Here is a 19,848-nt window from a genome sequence, read left to right as displayed (position 1 = left end):
ATTCCACTGCCCCAGTGTAAAGCACAATATGATCTATCGACCGTGTCCTGCATACACTTTATTCCCGACGTCCAGCACATACTATCAGTTGTTACAGATCAACAATATCAGGTATAGATTACTAGTCATTTTATTTAACTGTAATATGCTTTTAATTGTAGACAACAGTAGATAACTTAAAAGTAAATAAAACAAAAAAGAAGGGGGGAAATGGTTAAGGAATTGTGATCTAAAGTCTAGAACACGTCACTGATGCACACTGAGGTGGCTGAGGCAGGGCCGGATTAAGGGAAGAGAGGCCCCTGGGCTAAGGATACTGCGAGGCCCCCCCCCCCCCCCCCCGTGAACTTACCTCCTTCCATTGTTCCACTCCCTGTAGCAATTACGCGGTCAGTCCTACAGTGACAGCAGGCAGTTAACAGCATAACATTTGCTGTTAGCTGCCTACCATTTTCCTTGAACAGGTGACAGTCAGAGACCCGATAAATGTCGGTGGGCCCCCCAGCTGCCCGAGGCCCCTGGGCTGTAGCCCCTCTAGCCCTATTGTTGATCCGGCTCTGGGCTGAGGCTTCATGGTGCGATTTGCCCAGTCAGTGTTCTTGGACGCTTTGCAGGCGTCCTTGTGGAAATATTGCTTGTTCTCTCGGGTGTTGAGGAGGTCTGCATCTAATACAGGAGCCTCTTGGACATTACTGGACAGTATGGAACTATCTAATACATGGAACATATAGTGATCACTATACAATGCAGAGATCATTCTAGTGATCACTATACAATGCAGAGATCATTCTAGTGATCACTGTGCAATGCAGAGATCATTCTAGTGATCACCGTGCAATGCAGAGGACATTCTAGTGATCGCCGTGCAATGCAGAGGACATTCTAGTGATCGCCGTGCAATGCAGAGGACATTCTAGTGATCGCCGTGCAATGCAGAGGACATTCTAGTGATCGCCGTGCAATGCAGAGGACATTCTAGTGATCGCCGTGCAATGCAGAGGACATTCTAGTGTTCGCCGTGCAATGCAGAGGACATTCTAGTGTTCGCCGTGCAATGCAGAGGACATTCTAGTGTTCACCGTGCAATGCAGAGAACATTCTAGTGATCACCGTGCAATGCAGAGGACATTCTAGTGATTGATTATTATACATTACAGAAAGCATTCTATACAATGCAGACCCCAATCTGGGGTACCCATCTTGACTTGTACACTTGCCTCCATGAAATATTTGGTTCTAGCATCTCTAGTTGATGAATAATGCCAGCCAGTTATTGGGAATTCAGTAGTGACTGACACCTTGCCTAAATAGCTTCAGATTCAGTACACTTTGGAAAAGGGAGGTTAAAAGTGGCCTAAAATACAAGTTGCCTTTTTATAAAGGTGATCCTGACATGCATCCAAATATAAATATCTTTACGCCCCAGAAGTTGTCGGGATTAAAGCCGTTTCCTTTGCACACCAGATTTCCTGTCACTTCCACTCCAAAACATAGAACATTTAAGCACTTTATCTAACATGTTATGTTTACATATATTTTTGTGAATGATACAAGATGTCTTCTCATATTGGAGCAACTTGTATTTTAGGCAAGTGTCCCTTGTAACAGTAACACAAGCTCAGCGATTATGTCCTGGGTAAAAGCATTGGTCTCAGAATGCCAGAGCTGCACTGAGCTAAATGATCTATTCAGGCTCGTTTGTAAGAATGTGCCAAGTACAGTAGGTGGCACTAATGCTTTAAAGCCATTGATTCGCACTGTGGTGCCTTTATCCCTGAGAGACGTCGGCCCTCTGCTCCCCCACACTTCTCTCCAATCCATGGCTGGCTGCAGCCGCGTAACACTGAGTGCAATGCAGGGAAAGCAATCTATGGCCTTCAATCAATTTGTGATTGAAATGTGACATTTGGAAGTTTTACGAAGAAAAAAAAAAATCCATGGCAGTCTGGTGCTGGAGGAGGTAAAGGCTTTGACTTCTGAGAAAATAAAAATACAGCTTGAGTGGTGTTTTGACAAATTATAGGGTAGAGTTAACCTCTCCTTCTCCGAGAATTACATCCAAGGTGGATTCAGGAACGGCTTCTCTTTGGCCCAGCCCCCCGAATTGCATCGCAGACTGATGACAACAGACACCATAATATTTTCACGCCATAACCTTTAGAATCAGTGTAGAAGAAACCTGCTGAAACACAAAACTCACGTTGCTTTGCTAAAGTATATTACACATGATTTAATGAATCAATAGGAAGCATTGGGGAGCACTTTGTATAGTTCTGAGACATATCAATTTTCAGGCTTCATCACCTGTTTATTGTGAAGAAGTTAATGTACATAGTACGAGACTGTGTGAAATGATAGAACTATACATTACTGTATGGACAGAGAATACCACAAGGAGTATCAGGATGACGTTACAGAGCAAGTAATGTCACAATTTGACATCAATATATATCAAAGGTTGTGCATTACTGAGCTGAATAATGTACCTGTAATAAGCCAAATGTTTACACGTAACTAAGGGGCTTACTGGTAAATTCTCCAGCTTATCGAGGTGATAACAAATAACATATTGTTGCAGTTTATTAATATATTGTACAGTATATTGCCAGGACATTGGCCCGTAGTAGTAAAGGTTAACTCGCTTTCCCGATGTTTGCATCCATATGCCGGTGTGCCTGAAACTAGAAGCCCAGACCCGCTCTGCTTGTTAACAATAATAATAAATTATTGTTTAAAAATGGGTGACAATTATTTTAAAAAATAAATGCTTTATTTATTTTTTGGAAAATGATTTTCATCTTGTTATTGCCGTACTGAGATGGTGATAACAGAGGAGGTATTGCAGCAGTACCAGTACTGTGTATGAAATGGGGCAGCCACCTTTGAGGAAAGCCGGTGAATCATACCGCTGGCTACAGTGTTATTGCTGGGTAATGGTGAACAAGTATTATTATCATGCTCACTCTAACTCCTCTGCAGCAGGTGTCATGTCCCTTTAGATGGTATGTGACTATCTGGGGCAATGAAGAGATGACTCCCCATTATCCGTATTATATATGTTATCCGTTTGTCTGCCCCTTTCCCTTTAGATTGTAAGCTCTTCCCTCCTGTTCTCATTGCCTATAACTTGTGCTCACCAGCTGCCCTGCGCACCTCCTCCTCGGGCTCTTTGCCCATTGTCTCCTCTCCTCTATTGTCTTTATACTTTTTCAGTGGCTCTAAACCTGTTAGTTGCACCTACGCTAATGGGCACGGGTTTCGGCCTGCACTGAATATACCCCTTGCACCCCAGTAGCTGTGTTAAGAGTTGCAGTGTTATTTGTTTACTGCATATACTTTATGGGCAGCATGGTGGCTCAGTGGTTAGCACTTCTGCCTCACAGCACTGGGGTCATGAGTTCAATTCCCGACCATGGCCTAATCTGTGTGGAGTTTGTATGTTTTCCCCGTGTTTGCGTGGGTTTCCTCCGGGTGCACTGGTTTCCTCCTACACTCCAAAAACATAATGGTAGGTTAATTGGCTGCTATAAAAATTAACCCTAGTCTCTGTCTGTGTGTGTCTATGTTAGGAAATTTAGACTGTAAGCTCCAATGGGGGCAGGGACTGATGTGAGTGAGCTCTTTGTACAGCGCTGCGGAATTAGTGGCGCTATATAAATAAATGATGATGATATACTATGTAGTGTCTTATTGTTTGTCCTCTGTACGGCGCTGCGGACCACATGTCCCACCCTATTAAGATTAATAATAATAATCCCCCTGTAGTAGCCTCTTCTATGAGGGACCCTCTCACTATCTTCTAGTCTACAGATACAGTGTAGTTTCCTGCAGTGATCCCGGCACCATGACCAAGGATTGAGCTGAGAATCTTGTAACAGATCTATGAGTTTAGCTGCAATTAGCTTGAGATATTTAAATTAATCAAAGACATCAAATTAGTGGAATTACACTTCACTGCAATAAACTGTAGTAATCGACGGCCTTAGGAGTATATATTGTGATATAAATCAGGATCATGAAATATACTTATTGCCCATCAACAGCTACCTTGTGATGAAGTGTAGTAATGTTTAGTAATTAGGTATGAAATGTCATTGTAGCGCAGGAAGCACAGAATGAGCTTGTACAGTAACTGTCTGAAAGGTTATATGACATTTGCTCCTGAAGACGTGACAAACAACTCAATTCCTTCTTCTCAGTATTACATGTAAGACGATCGTCACTAATGGAAAATTAAATCAGAAATTGTGTAATTGGTATGACTGAGACAGATATGTTAAAATGTAATATATTTAATAGACGTAACTGTAATGTATTGTATAGAATAGACATCTTGTCTTAAGTGAGCATCAATGTTGTCCGAAGCTTCACAATGCTCCTTGGTTCTCGTTGTACATCTGAAGGAAGGACCCTCTTAGGGGCATATTTAATTAGGATTCCGGTCCGCGTGACCGCGCCGGAACGGGCCGCAAAGTTAATCCACGGTATCGCAATAACGTGGATTTTCATTCGCACCCCATAGGGATGCGAACAAATATCGACATTATTGCGATAACGTATTACCGGCAATACTGCGCACTTTCCGCTGTAACACACGTTACCGCAGACCTTAATCCTAATTGAATATGCCCCTTAGTCATATCAGTTGTCAAACTGGACATTTAGAAGTAGCGGTATGAAAATGTAATGGGAATGTAAGTGACTGGAAAGGCAGGAGGAGTAGTGACGATATGACAAACCCTGTATAACCCCAACTTCCACCACTGTCTATATCTTATTTCTGCCTTTAAAAGGTGACCTCTGTGGTCCAGCTTCAGACCAGAACAGCAGATTGGAAACAGCAAAACACTGAAGGATCATACATGTATGGGTCCAATCCGTGTACTACTCTCACTTATCTGATCCTAGTGCCTGAATGCTTTTCTTGTGTTGTGTTGTGTTCCATATGGAATGTGGTGTGAGTGAGAGCTCCTAAAACGCTTATCTGAATAAACGCTTATATCGGAATCACACGGAATCTAACGCATAGAAAAGCGCAACGGTCCTATGTGATCATCCACTACTTTTTTCAAATAAAACTAGCATGTCTGTGATCAATAATTTCTGCACAACTAAAGCCCACCATGCTGCAATTGGAGAGAAGAAATGTGCATTTGCAGATGCTACCAATAAGAAGTCTGTATTCACCCCACCTCCTCTGTGTGCACTTAGTATTACCACAGAGATGTCTTTATCACAAGCTCAGAGACACAAGGAATCCACCAGGGCTCCACATTCCCCTGTTCTCTGCGGCCAGGCCTGGCACCGTTCCTCGCAGTGTTTAGCAAGCGTCATGCAAACAGTTTAGGAGTCTTTTGGCTTCAGACCACTAAGAGACTGAAGGGAGCTGTAAAGCACAAAGATGTCAGATTGCTTGTTACCCACCTGTCTCCGCTCTCAGCCAGCCATGCAGACAGAGGCGGAAGATTTGCCCGTTTAACCCACTCGCTGACAGGCGCCAACACAGCCAGAGGCTTTTCTTCCAAGTAAAAGTAAATTCATTGGGGTCGTTTCTGGGAATCTGTGAACTGGGATAAAAGTATTGTAACCACTTAGGTTCTAACAGTCCTTTTTCTAGTACAAAATGAAAGAAAACATTCGGCTATTATGGGTTACAGCACATTTATCCTTTTGTTCCAGTTTTACTAAATCTGTCCCTGAATGTCTGGTACATTTACTGTAAGGGCTGTTGTTTGTGACTGGACGCAGGCAGTTTTCAGAGTCTTATACAAAGCTGTAGTAAGAAAAAAAAAAATAGGAACCTGCTCTGCTTCAAGTCCACCTACCTTTTTGGCTAGTGAATTTGAAGGCACACGCCTACGTCCCAATCTTATAAAACACCTCCAGATAACAATTCTGCACCTAGTTTCATGGATACATTGGAAATGCGCATAGTGGGAAGAGTTCAACCGTCAATTTTTTTGGATTACATCCTTTAATTTATTTAAACTTTACCATTTTTCCCCTAACATATTGATTGCTTTCATTTCATTGATATTTTTAAATTGATTGTGAGAGTGAGGGGACATCAGGATTGTCTTTAGGGCATCCAACACTATCGTGGGTTTGAAAGTTTTATTGAATTGGACAAAGTACACCTAGAAATGCGCTTTCCTGCCAATGTACTTCTGGAAGATGCAAAACGCGTTGCGTTATAAGTATATCGGATGAGATCCGATCTCCGTTAAATAATCTTGGCCAGCAAAATATGGTACGAGGTTGGACTTCAACATTTTGGTAAAGGGCATCTCTTCAGGTTGTTTCATCTCCCTGAAAACCTTGTTGTACCTCTAGTTTACTAAGGCATCTCCAGACAGACAATGGCAAGTAGGCAAAGCCCTCTTATAGAGTAGTGCTGGTATAATATATAAAAAACATAAAAATATTTATATATATATATATATATAATTAGTGTGTGTGTGTGTATGTTAATACTCATCTGTGCTTCACAAGGTAATTAAACAAGATCACTGCAGAGTTGATATTGAACTGAACTGTTACAAATGAACAACGTTGACCGCATAAGTTTATAACAGCTGGGTGATCCCTGAGAGACAACGGTAAATGACACCTTTTGGTTTTTTTACAACACTTGAATCAGTTTACAGATATTTGGCAAATCCCCAAAGTCCAGAGTCCCAGAAATGTATAGTGTCACAGGAATTGGGAGTGATTTCCAAATTTAAGAGGCTGTGCCAGGGTTTACATTGCGTTGTATTTAGGTGCAAAATTTGCACTAAACAGCTTCTCTCTTTGTAGAGCAAGTAAGATATTGGACTTAATTTACAAAATGCACTGGAAGTTCACCACAAATGGTTTTGTTTTTGCACCGGTATGCTTTTATGGTACAACCCACGCATTTCACAGTGCTTATTCACCTCTGTGGAAACTGCAGGAGAGTGCAGAGAAACGCGTAGTGTGATTATTGAGGAATTCCTGTATCAAGGTTTATATTCACCCATGAAATTTTATTTTATTAATACTATCATCATATTGTTTCCTTATATTGCGGAGGAACCGTTTAGAGGGTGAAACAGAATCCAGTATCTCTGGGGGCTGACTTGCGTTCCTCTGAGACGGAGCTACGTTGCTAATCAGCTGACTAGTTTGTTAGGTTCCCAGCCCAAGAACTGCTTTTTTGTCTGTAGGACAGACGAGTGCAGCTTGTGGGACGTAAGATCATCCCTTACGGGTCTGTTCTGTATTTGAAGCACAGTGCCAAAATTATACTTGGTTACATTACAAATTGCCTCTGTTTTTTCCCCATGCTATCCCTGACATTCTCTCCCCTTCATTAAATTGAGTAGCAGTGCTCCTGACAGTGACTATAGAAGAAATCGTTTAATAGTTGTATCTAGTGATTTACATTATTATCGAAAGCAGCATTTTTTTTAATGCCCTGTACATAAAAGAACAAAGCAGGCTGAGTAGTTTCAAGAGGCACGTGTGTAGGTTAACACATGGATGACAACCTTCCCACTCTCTCCAGGCCGGTTTGTTTCATTGTTGTGCCTCGTTTTCGTTGAAGAAAATATTTGCATGAGGTTTAAGCGGTTAAGAGGGCAGAAGGACTGATTGGGTACTCAGCCTGTGCCAATTATTGGTAGTCCTTCTAAAGTTCCAAGGATAGACCATCTCTAATTAATTAATCAGCGGTCTGACTGTTACATATGTTGCTACTTGAAGTTCAAAGTCTGCAGCCATTATACAGTAAAAGATGAAGGCTTTGTGTACAAACACAGTGACGAGACACTTCGTTAAAGAGCTACATGAGCTGATCCAAAGACCAGATTATATGCAGCCGCTCCCTTTATTGATCCCACACTCCATCCTGTTTTTGTTTGTTGTTAAAGAGAGTTAAGATGCAGACTACACTTGAGCAGAGCAAATGACGGCAATCACTTATCTAATGACAACCCAGTATTTTGGTTTACTGATGTGATATTGATCCAAGAAGCTGTTATCTACCATTAGTCTTCAGAAGGAACAGCCTGTTGGTGCTGTCAGATCTCGTACATCACACACAGATTTTGTAGAGATCGCTACCACTGGGATGGATGGAAGATGTCTGGTTACTACAGATAGATACATTGGAACAAAGACCAATGCATTAAAACACATCAACTGCTGTGAATCCCCTGACATGTAAATGAGTGGTTACAGGGCCTGCCGCTAGCAGGTTTAACTAGATGAATGTCTGCTACATATGTGTACATATCCTGCCTGCTGACGTGTATTGCTGAGGGACATTTCACATGGGCTCCAGTTCAAGAACAAAAGACAGAAGATCAGGCACATTTCACTCTCATCGGTGATACACGCAGCTACATCACAAAGGCCAATCGCTCAATTCTCCAAAGTAAATGACATAACACTCTACACAGAACAAGAGGTTCTCCTGCTCCGACTGATGATCACCATCAAACATTGTGTGTAGTTATAGTGCTTCTGTGATGAGAGTACTTGCTGGATTCCCTAATGTGCTGTTTCTAAACTGTACATCCTCATGAAATAAACTTACATGGAAATTTTAAAACTCTTCTAACAATAACACTATCTGCTTATAGGGGATTTAGTTAAAGCAGCAATCCCACCTAGAATATATGTTTTAAAAGAAAGTTATGTACCTTTTATGCATCTGTCATTTTTTCTTTTACTTCTCATTTTCGAAAGCTCTCTGGTTGGCAATCAAAAATGGCTGTCAGACACAGGCTCTCAGCATGATAGAGGATGTCACAATGCAGAGAGGAGTTTCAAAACTGCTGTCTACATCATGTGTCATATGACTGTGGTTGCCATGGTAGACAGTAATCATAAATTACTAATAGCAGCCTGAAGAAACAAAGTGACAAAAATACCAAATAAATTGTGCCTTGATGCGGGTGGACCACCAATAATTGCATCCATACCCACACACAGCATTTACGTTGCCTCAATTTCAATGTTACCATTGAGAAGTGTTATTCATTGGTAAATTATAATAGAGACTTATAGCAATGTTAATTAAGTACATAGTACATTGTGATGCAGAGAAACTTTAAGACCTGCTAATGAACACATTTCTAACGCTTTGTTACACTGTATTTTCTACGCTTTATCTAGTGTTTATTTTCAGTGCCTGTATCTATGAGCCTTTAAGGAGTGTTTAATACATATACACTGGAAGAACGGTTTTGCTGTGTACTGCCACCTTTTGGCCACGGTGGTACTGCAGCACTTGCACTGTGTACAGTATAGTGTGGATCGGGGGCAATGGTATATTGAGGTTTGTTCTTCTTTATCTGATAATTTAAATGTGTGAAAAATGATGTTCCAGCCAGGGCGTACAGACGGACCCCGTTCTCATCATGTTCTATTCTGGTGTTACCAGAAAACATTATTCAGAACTCGCCTCAGGAATAACACTGTGGTCTTTCCAGACATATCATTCTGGAGAAGACTGAAGGAATATTACATCCAGTGATCGTGTCTTCACAGGGATCGTCCACATTATGTTTTCTTTTCTCATCTTCACAAAAATGTATCCGGTCTGTTTACTAAGCACAGCCAACTACAAGCACTTGTGTTTAGTAATATGGCGTAGGTTCTCATACAGTGTAGATGGCTGTAACACATATAGTAGCGGTGTACACCGCTGTGTTAGTGATATTAGCTGGTGCTTAGAACTACGTAAATGAAGCACATTTCTGGCATTTCATGGAGATTATTAGATTATTCCTGGATACCCAGTGATGTCTTTCAATCTTTTTTTTTTTTTTTTTTCCTGTGTGATGTATTGTAGAACAGGTCTGAAACGCTGCATAAAATTCTTACATATGTGATGTACTGACCAGCAGATTAGTGTCTAGACACTTGTGACGATTATTTCTTTATTAATATTTAGTGTATGTGTGTCTGTGTGTGTGTAATATATATATATATATATAAATAAACTTTCCACTGACCCCATATTGGGAGTGGGTGCCATGTACACCTGTAACTAGTTTGTGTAGGGTTGTTTCTCGGGGAGAAGTATTGCGGTGGCCTAGTACGTCTGTAGCCATAGACATGCCCGAGGAACGTTGTTCTGGCCCCTACTGATGTTCCTTTCTGAGGTGTCTTGATTCCAAGTGTGGTTTATACTAAAAATACAACATGGATGGTAAATTTGTGGCTAACAAAAGTACAAACGACTTAAAGACTGAAAACAACCAAATATGCGCAGGGGGCGGGGCTGCTGAAGGTAAAAACCATAACTTACCTAAAAAAAACTTGGCGCTGTGTCACCTTACTACTTTGTTTTTTCTGATTAGCACAATTCACAGTGATGTATTGATGTAAATGTTTACGTTATTTAAGACTAGCTTTAGTTTTACCAGGACTCGTCCAGCCTACTCTGCAGTCACATACATTGACTGATTGCGGTATCTCTGTTCCCAGTCTGCAGCTTTCAGATGCGAGTCCTGGCCCCCTGCCAGCGTAGCTCAAGGGAGAACAGATTCGCAATCAGTGATTGATTTGCCTGGCAAGAGTGTTCATGGGTTTGGGTTTCAGTAGGCACCTTGTGCTCATTGTCAATTTCCTCCTAAAAATAGTCTGCGGTGAGAGAAGGAATACAATCTGCTGCTGTTTACCACGCAGGGTGCCCGCGAGGAGATCGCTGATGGTCAGGAAATCTGGGCACCGTCCTTTGGCCTCAAAACCACAACAATGCAAGTTCTGTAGCAGCATTTCCTACACTAGAGTCAAATGTGCTTCCTATACATCTCCTGTTTACTAGACTATAATGCTGTAAATGGGATCTATTAATGTAAAAATAAAACATACATAATAAACATTCCTATAGTAGCGTTCCATGTGAAAAGCCTCTTCATATAAGTGGTAAAGGTGTATTTTATACGTATAATCTCACCCTTTGCTCAGTGAGAGCTGCCATGATGGTGTTATGCACACGTGTGTATGTAACTGGTGTAATCTAGATTCAGCCTCATAACGCTTCTGTTCACTGCTGTAACCTTAAAGGTGTAACAGTGGTGTAAAATGAACAGGTGCCTTGAAAGAGGTGATTCTCATAAGGGACTGACGCAGCGTTGGACTGACATTGTAGCGTTCGTGCCCCGATAACTTCACTCCACCCTCAATTTCACTTCCCACATCCAGTCCATGCCCATTCTTGTTGCCTCAACATTCGGAACATTGCCAAAAATTTGCCCGTTCCTCTGCCTGGATGCCAGCAAGATCATCATTCATGCTCTTGTCATTTCCCGCTTTGTTTATTGCAATCTTCTCCTCTTGCAAATGTCTATCCCTCTGAAATCTGTTCGGTATCACGACTAATCTTCCTCCCCTGACATTCCTCTTCCTCTGTACCTCCATTGGCTCCCCCTTTCTTCCAGAATACAATTCAAGATGCCCAACCTCAAATCTTTCAAACGCTCTCTCAAAACTCACCTCTCCGCACTTCCCTACTCCTAAGACCATTCCCTCCTCATGCTCCACCTGTCCCTTTCACTCCACTCGTATGGTCTCCGTTTACTACCCTAATCCTCATCATCATCACCATTTATTTATATAATCCTCATAAATGTTACTCTCTCAGGTTTTGTCCGTACCTGCGGATTCTGTGGGGCCTTATAAATAAATTAAGATGGCGATGATAACGGCCAAATGGCCCACAATAATCTGATTTGAATTGATGGGTCATTATCAGACATCTGGTAAATGGAAGATGACCGTGAATATATTAACCTGAGGGTGTGCAAATATACATATAGACCAGCATGGTAAAAGGTTATCTCAGTAAGCCGTTTACGAAGTTATATATCGCCCTGTGTTCCGGGATACCTGAGGACCCATGCGTATGTTTCCTGCTGTTTATGAAGCACAAGGTAATCATTTAATGACGTGAGTTACTGGCGTCAGAGTCTGTACCCTCCAGGCCTGCACGTAAACCAGCGTGTGGTCTCACATATAGGGACACGATGGTCACTGCAGAGAATAATATTTTTCTTGCACGTTAGACTCAGAATACCCTGTTGTCAACATTTTCTCCCTAGAATCCTACCTTCAGCAATATAAATATCGTATAATAAATATCCCTGGTTTGAGGACAGAGAGTGAATCATTTTTCTAGGTAATCTTTTGTTCGCTCGCACAGTCCCGGTGAATTCATGTGTGAACCAAAGGCCGAAATATTAGATGGAGAAAATAGTTGAATGTGATTAAAAAGTGATTCCCTAAGCGCCTGGTTTATTAATATGTAGCTTTGAATAAGTGCATTTATACACCTTACTCAAGCGGTTGGTAATCGCCCAGCAGACTAGAACACTGGGGGCTTTGTGCATGGCTGCCGCTATTCACAGTCACTTTAGAGACAAGACTAGTGATGGCTTTTGATGTAAGAGCAGAGCCGTGTTTCTTTCTTCCCATAATGCATCACTGCTACTCATGGTCTCTCAGCTCTTACATTTTTTTTTTATTTATTTTTTTTAACCCTCTGAGTTTTCTCAGCATAAGTGCTGGGATAGAATCTCAATGGTAGAAACCTGTTTCACACTATTTGAAGCTCATTACGATAGTATAGGGTCTGCTCGGCATATAGATGCCACAGACGACCTCACTGTAAACATGGTTGGGAAAACATTGTCTTCTCCCTAGGGAACCTGCATTTTCACAGTAAACTGATGCCCCTATGACATCGTGGGGCAGCTGGGTTATATTAATTTTCAACTGTTTTATCTGTTTGTATTTTATTTTTTGGAACCCGGAATTAGAGACCTGGGGCACTGATTAGTGTGCTTCTTGATGGCTTGCCCCTCTCCAGCCACCTTATAGTATTGTCACATGGATCCGCCCAGATTAGTTCCCCCCCTTTCATGTTCCTGGATAATCATGCAATGTGGGTGGGGGTATTAATGTAATGTGGGGGAGGTATACATGTAATGTGGGTGGGGGTATTAATGTAATGTGGGGGAGGTATACATGTAATGTGGGTGGGGGTATTAATGTAATGTGGGGGAGGTATACATGCAATGTGGGTCAAAAGAGCGTAAGACACCAACAGCAGTAGCAGCATGAAGTCAAAGCAAGATCAGGTAGGAAAGAGACTGACAACGGCCTCATTGTATTTGGGGTTACCCTGTGTAGTCAGTACTTTGTCCCTACTGCAGAACACTCAGGAGATATGTTCTGCCTCACACAGCTTGCCCATAAAGGGATAGCCGCATGCAGCTAACATTGATGTGCGCAGCACTGCCAGTGTGTATGGAGTACCAGTCTAACACAACAGCCACACCCCCTGTATTCTGGCCATGCCTACTCATGTGTCATCAACACCGGCTGAGTGACACCACTGCATGGCCCTGTCTCCAGGAGATGTGAACTCACATTGAGAAAGGAGGGAGATCAGGTACAAATGTGTTCAGTCTTCCTGCCCTTTATGCATACTTGCCAACATTGTCAAGATGTTTCCCGGGAGGTCCATGGTGCAGGTGTGGGAGCGGGGGACTCGAAGAATCGCATCATTAGCCCCGCCCCCAAAATGACATAACTACTATGGACCAATAAAATCAGGGGGTGGGGCCACACTGAGGCGCCCATGATGTCGCTAAGTCCCGCCCCCTCCATTTAGTTTACATAGCTGTCCAGGATCAGGGAGAATTGCCTGCTCTCTCGGGAGTCCAGGAGGACTCCCAGAAATTCGTGAGTCTACCGGACATTCCTGGAGAGTAGGCAACTATGCCTCTATGGGTAGCAACACCGGGATGCAAAGCAGTTTCCAGACCCCTACAATTTTGGGAGTCTGTAAATAATCGGTGCGTCATCTCTTGGAGTCTTTATCAGAACTCCTTAATTGCAATCCTTTGTTTACATGGACGTGCTTCAGTTCAACTAAGGTATAGATATCAAGGGTTAGTTTGATCACATTTTCTTGTCCCTGAAGCAAAGGTTTTTGTAGACTGTATTCCAGGGCTAACCAAAATTTGTAAGGCCTAACCCGCACCTCAATGGAACCTTTTATTAAGTGAACGATCACCCTCTCTATGCAGATTAGACCCCCTGACATACCCACTAGGTGAGAAGAGGGGTCATGTCATCTCTGCTTATGCATTCTAGTAATCAATCAATTACGGCATCAATTATCCTCCAGCCGTAGATCGACCTAAGTTGTGAGATATGTTTATAAAGATGATGCAAAAAAAATAATATTTTTTTTTTAAAAAAAATATGTAGCATCACAATGAATTGTTTAATATTTTACTACTGCTACCATGTTATTTTGTTGAAAAAAAAATCAATATTATCATAGGAATATCTTTCAGCTATTTCTAGTGGTAGAATGTAGACAATTTATTTCTTCAGGTTAATCAATAATTGTGTGATTGTTGGCAGCCGAAGTGCTGTTGTCTTGTGCGCTACAAAGGAATTTCTGCCTCTCATCTGTTGTTTCTACATTCTGGGGATACCTCAATGAAGGTGCCGGAGAGGGGAGGGAGGGCCTGGAGTCAAACACTCCATGGAAACTTGTTGTGAGGACACACAGACGTCCCACCGCAATCATTTCTCCCAGAGAAACAATCAATTGACAAATAATACTCCCACAGCAGACGTATTATTAAGTTCTACTCTTTGCTATTGTTCATTGGAGGGCTCCCAATTTAAATAAAACTGAGAATATTATCATCATTTTTTTATGAACACAGAAATGTTTCTGTTCCGAGTGATGTAGATAATAATGTTCAGGTTTTTATGTCTTATGTAAAATAGCGACGTGCAGTTGTGCTCATTTCTAATTCATTAGGATGTTGTACAGATTGAATCCAGTTGCTGAGCAATTTACAGAACAATGTGTTATTTTATAGGTGCAGTTTCAGCCGTTATAAACCTCCGCACACCTGTAACGTCTGGCGTGCCGGTAACAGCACTAAGCAGAACCTGAATTATAGCCAAACAGCGCAGATTAGTGGTGGATTGCTACAGTATTAACTAGGGGTGTGCACCGGACACTTTTAGTGTTTTGGGTTCTGATTAGCTTAAGGGTTTTGGGTTCTTATTTGTTTTGCTAAAAAACCTGACGAAAGGTTTTGGTTCTGATTTTGGGTTTTGGGTTCTGATTTATTTTTTAAAAGGCATAAAAAGCACTAAAATCCTGTTTTTTTTGTTGTTTTCCACTCCTACGCTATTATTAACCTCAATAACAATCAGAATAGACTGGAAATTAGTGGAAATGAACACCACACACCTCACAATATTCTTTTTAGTCCAAAACGTTGCACCGAGTTAGCTTTCTGAACTGCGTAGTGGAGTGGGCCCTGTACCCAATTTGGTACCGGGGCCACAATACCTCCGCCTTCAAATGGTCTCAATTCCACTGCACAGCTGCCTGCTCCTACATCCTCTGCAGCATATACAGGGTGTAGTTCGAGCGGTTTCAATGCCTCTTGTTTTTGACGATGACAGGTCATTTTCATTAATTTTGGATTTGGACCCAACACTGAATGTAGTTGATACGCATCTATCTGGACTGCGTAGTGGAGTGGCCCCGGTACCCAATTTGGTACAATATATCCTCTGCCAAGAAAAATTAACCCCCGATGTGGGGAGGGGGACACAAATCTTTTGAGTCAACCATACAAAAGGGCAGCCCGGTGGCTCAGTGGTTAGCACTTCTGCCTCACAGCACTGGGGTCATGAGTTCAATTCCCGACCATGGCCTTATATGTGTGGAGTTTGTGTGGGTTTCCTCCGGGTGCTCCGGTTTTCTTCCACGTGCTCCGGTTTCCTTCCACACTCCAAAAACATACTGGTAGGTGAATTGGCTGCTAACAAATTGACCTTCGTCTCGCTCGCTCTGTGTGTGTGTGTGTGTGTGTGTGTGTGTGTGTATGTATGTATATTAGGGAATTTAGACTGTACGCCCCAATGGGGCAGGGACTGATGTGAGTGAGTTCTCTGTACAGCGCTGCGGAATTAGTGGTGCTATATAAATAAATGGTGATGACTATGATGAAAAGTGTGAACTCAATTTTTAGCCTTCTACCAATCTAGATCCACCCTTTTCAATAAAATAAAGTTTTCTGTTTTGCAAATAAAATACTGCTCAGTTCAACCTTAGGGCTTCTATTCCTCATGGGGCTTCTATTCCTCATGGGGCGTCTATTCCGCATGGGGCTTCTATTCCTCATGGGGCTTCTATTCCGCCACGTCCCTCAGGGGACATGGCGTCAGTCTGTATTACATGAGACATAGTGCTTGTGAAGGGCGTTAGACGGAGAGCGCCTGGAAAACCGCTTCTCCTGCATCACACGGCTGCACAATAGGTTATTTTAAAAGTACAGGACAAGTCCCAGTCACTGTGAGCTGGTGCAACATTCAAGTCATTTTGCTGAGTGGAAATTTATCTTGTGTTATAGGCCACATTGTCATCCTCTCAGCCCCATCCCCTGTTGGGGTATGTGGCTGAACAAATTGCCAGGTCACACTCTTGTTGCTGTGGAAGATCATAATATAGCGGCCTGGCAGAAATTAGGACAGTTGGGAGGATCTGTCACCATGAATTTTTGGTGTTGCTACAATGTTATACTGTATATAAATTGTCTATAGACCAATACCCACCCTGTGGAGGAATTACCCTGTGCTCCTATGACATGCCCCCCCATTATGGAGTCATCGTGGGGGGGGGGGGGGTTTGGCCACAGGATCCTCTCATTTAGTGGCCGTTGTTGTGATAGCTGATTGTACCATATATATATATTAAAGTAATTCTATCGTTTTCAAATAAGCATTGCATAGGCGATCGTATTGTGTTTCCAATGCACAAAGTGATTTATTTTAGCAGATGTAAATAGTTAACAGTTCAATACATTATTATATTAAAATACAGTACAGTACAGCCAATACCAAAAGATAAATACATACCGCTGCTATCGCATGCGCTCCCACGGGACCCAGTGGACAGTATATCTGTTTAGAATACTGTGGTCAGAGTAGACTGAGGCTAGTGGGAGCGCAGCTATGATTATATATACATTCAGTGTTACAGAGTGAACAATAGAGATGACGTGGCTTGCTTCTATAGGTCCAGACTTCAGGTGGCTCCAGGGTAAACAGGACATAGGCTAGTTCAAACAACCCCCTCAAAGGCTGAGGGTCAACATTCCAGATGATTCTCCCGCCCAGAAACCAGTTACAATTAGTCCATTAGCATTTTACAGTCTGATATCAATCTAACAAGATATTGCCTAACATCAATAACTAGAGTATGCAATATGCGATCTCTTCGGCGATGGAACCTGACAGCTGCTGATGAATAGGGGATTAGAATATCAGACATGACACATTTCCTATAACCTGAACCTTAAATAACACTGAAGTGTACATATAATCATAATATATAAATGAATAATAAACTAAATACTATCTGCTCATAAATTACTGTATAACAGAACCAATATGAATATGACATATATAAATAACTAAATGTTGTAATGCGAGTGTGTACGTGCGTATTTTACCGTGCGATAGCCGTGGCATACTGAGTGCAATCGGCCAATAAAACAATATTAACCAATATACTTTCGTTCATCCAATTATACGACTTCGACAGTTACTTCTCCTATCAGCACGTCCTGGGTAGTGCCAGTGACTGTAGTATGCAAATAAGATGGATATGACAGAATCAATGTTTTCTGGTATGAAAAGTCTCTAACTGCATATCTGAGGACAGAAGTGGTGATTACAACAGTTCATTCCTGTTTTAACCCAATAGTATACTACTTAGGCTGCTGACTTGTTTTTGTGAGGATGCAGGTAATGATAATCAATATATAATTTCTCTCTCCCCAGGTCCATCATCTTCCTTCACCCAGCAGCCGCAGGACCAAGTGGTGGTGGCTGGGAGACCAGTGAGCCTACTATGTGCCATCCCCGGGTACCATGGCATTGTGCTCTGGATCAAAGATGGACTGGCACTTGGTGTGGGTCGGGACCTATCCGGTAGGTAATTCCTGTGTACACAAGATGACACTTAGTAACAGAGGGACCTTATTCCGAGTTAGGAATTAATTCAGCTAAAGTGGGCACGTTTAAAAAAAATGTTGCCATGTAAGGGGTGCAAATGCATCTGTTTGCATGCAGGGGAAATACCAGCTGCTTTTGCATGTAAGACACATACTGGGCGGCATTATTTTAACGCCACTATTTAGAGATGAACTCTAAATCTGTTCGCACGTGTTACACTTGTTCCCCCTCCAGCACCACATGTCCAGGTGCAGGATTGCTGCTTTCTACTGGATGACTCCTAATTATAACTCAGGCCCAGAGTGTTATGCAGGGAGCAGCCATTTGCACACATCAGCTGCGGTTTTATTGCATTTCCCTTTTAACATTCGAGTCTATGGAGACAGATTGAAAAAACTGCTTAAAAAAACTAGGTTTTTTTTAAATGGAGAGGAAAACATAAATAAAATTCATGAAAAATGAATCATACTTTCAAAAAAGATAAAAGCCCAGTACTTTTTCAGCAAAACATGTAATAAATGGATATTAAAATGACATGCTTTTCATGGTAACAATAATGCCCTTGTAGACATCCCCTAGCCGGACCCTTCCTTCATTTTGTAGCCTGACCCGAAAACCAGAAGGTAGGAGGTCTGAGTGGGACGACCAATCACAAGTCACAATCAAGAAAAAACACTTTTTTATGGTTAAAGAAAAACTTAGAAGAATGTCTTCACCGAAAACCAGATATTGTGTCTTATGATTGGTCCACCTAAACCTAGCCCCACCCCGCCCATCCGCCGCTCTTTAAAGTTGGTTAGAGTAATAGTTTGTTTTTTTTCTGTTTTCCTTATTAAAGAACCTGCTCTAGAAATAACGGCTCAGTGGTAGTGCAGCTTTAACTGAAAACTACTATGCATTTTGTGTTTGGTTATATAAATACACGCACATGAACATAGTAGAGCAGTCTGCATACAAATGAATGCAGTGTATCCATGCAGCTATAATGTAGCAGTGATTTTAGTCATGAGCACATTGATCCATCATTAAACACAATCTATAAACAAAAGATATTGACGAAATGTATATTTTACTTTATGTTGTAGCCTTTTACAATCTCTGAATTAAAGTGCATATTATGGGATAGACATTTTATTGGTAAATTCATTAGTTTAGTTATTTTTTTATTTTTTTTATGCATTAATATTAGAAGCTCATACAAAGAAAAGTGTTTTATTTAACATTTAGTTGATAGCTATATTATTATTAACATGTACTTATATTGCCACCACACTCCACAGCTCTTTACAATTGGGGACATACACTGTAATAAATCAATACTGGGTGTTAATAGACAGGTAAGAGTTTGATACATTAGGTTTGGTGACGCATATTACATATGGCGTAGTGGTTAGCATGTCTGCCTCACAGCACTGGGGTCATGAGTTCAATTCCCGACCATGGCCCTATCTGTGTGGAGTTTGTATGTTCTCCCTGTGTTTGCGTGGGTTTCCTCCAGGTGCTCCGGTTTCCTCCCACACTCCAAAAACATACTGGTAGGTTAATTGGCTGCAATAAAAAAAAAAAAAATTGACCCTAGTCTCTCTCTCTGTCTGTCTGTCTGTGTGTGAGTGCGTGTCTATAGTAGGGAATTTAGACTGTAAGCTCCAATGGGGCAGGGACTGATGTGAATGAGTTCTCTGTACAGCGCTGCGGAATTAGTGGCGCTATATAAATAAATGATGATGATGATGATGATATTAGTCAAGCCAGAAAAAATGCTTAGTTGGCTCTAAGGCGTCGAAGAGTTTTTGGATATGGTAGGAGAATATA

At 41.7% G+C, this 19,848-nt stretch overlaps 1 protein-coding gene across 3 annotated transcripts in view; it reads left to right on the top strand.

Moving 5' to 3' along the window:
• KIRREL3 (kirre like nephrin family adhesion molecule 3) overlaps positions 1–19,848 on the top strand; it is a 541,498-nt gene that overhangs the window by 330,397 nt on the left and 191,253 nt on the right. For all 3 annotated transcript variants that reach the window (XM_075190473.1, XM_075190474.1, XM_075190475.1), the window contains exon 3: positions 17,863–18,012. In XM_075190473.1, coding sequence (XP_075046574.1) covers positions 17,863–18,012 — 150 coding nt within the window. The remainder of the gene's footprint in view (positions 1–17,862; positions 18,013–19,848) is intronic.

This window comes from Mixophyes fleayi, chromosome 11 (assembly GCF_038048845.1).
Source record: "Mixophyes fleayi isolate aMixFle1 chromosome 11, aMixFle1.hap1, whole genome shotgun sequence".
NCBI lineage: Eukaryota > Metazoa > Chordata > Amphibia > Anura > Limnodynastidae > Mixophyes > Mixophyes fleayi.
This window is presented reverse-complemented; position numbering and strand designations above follow the sequence as displayed.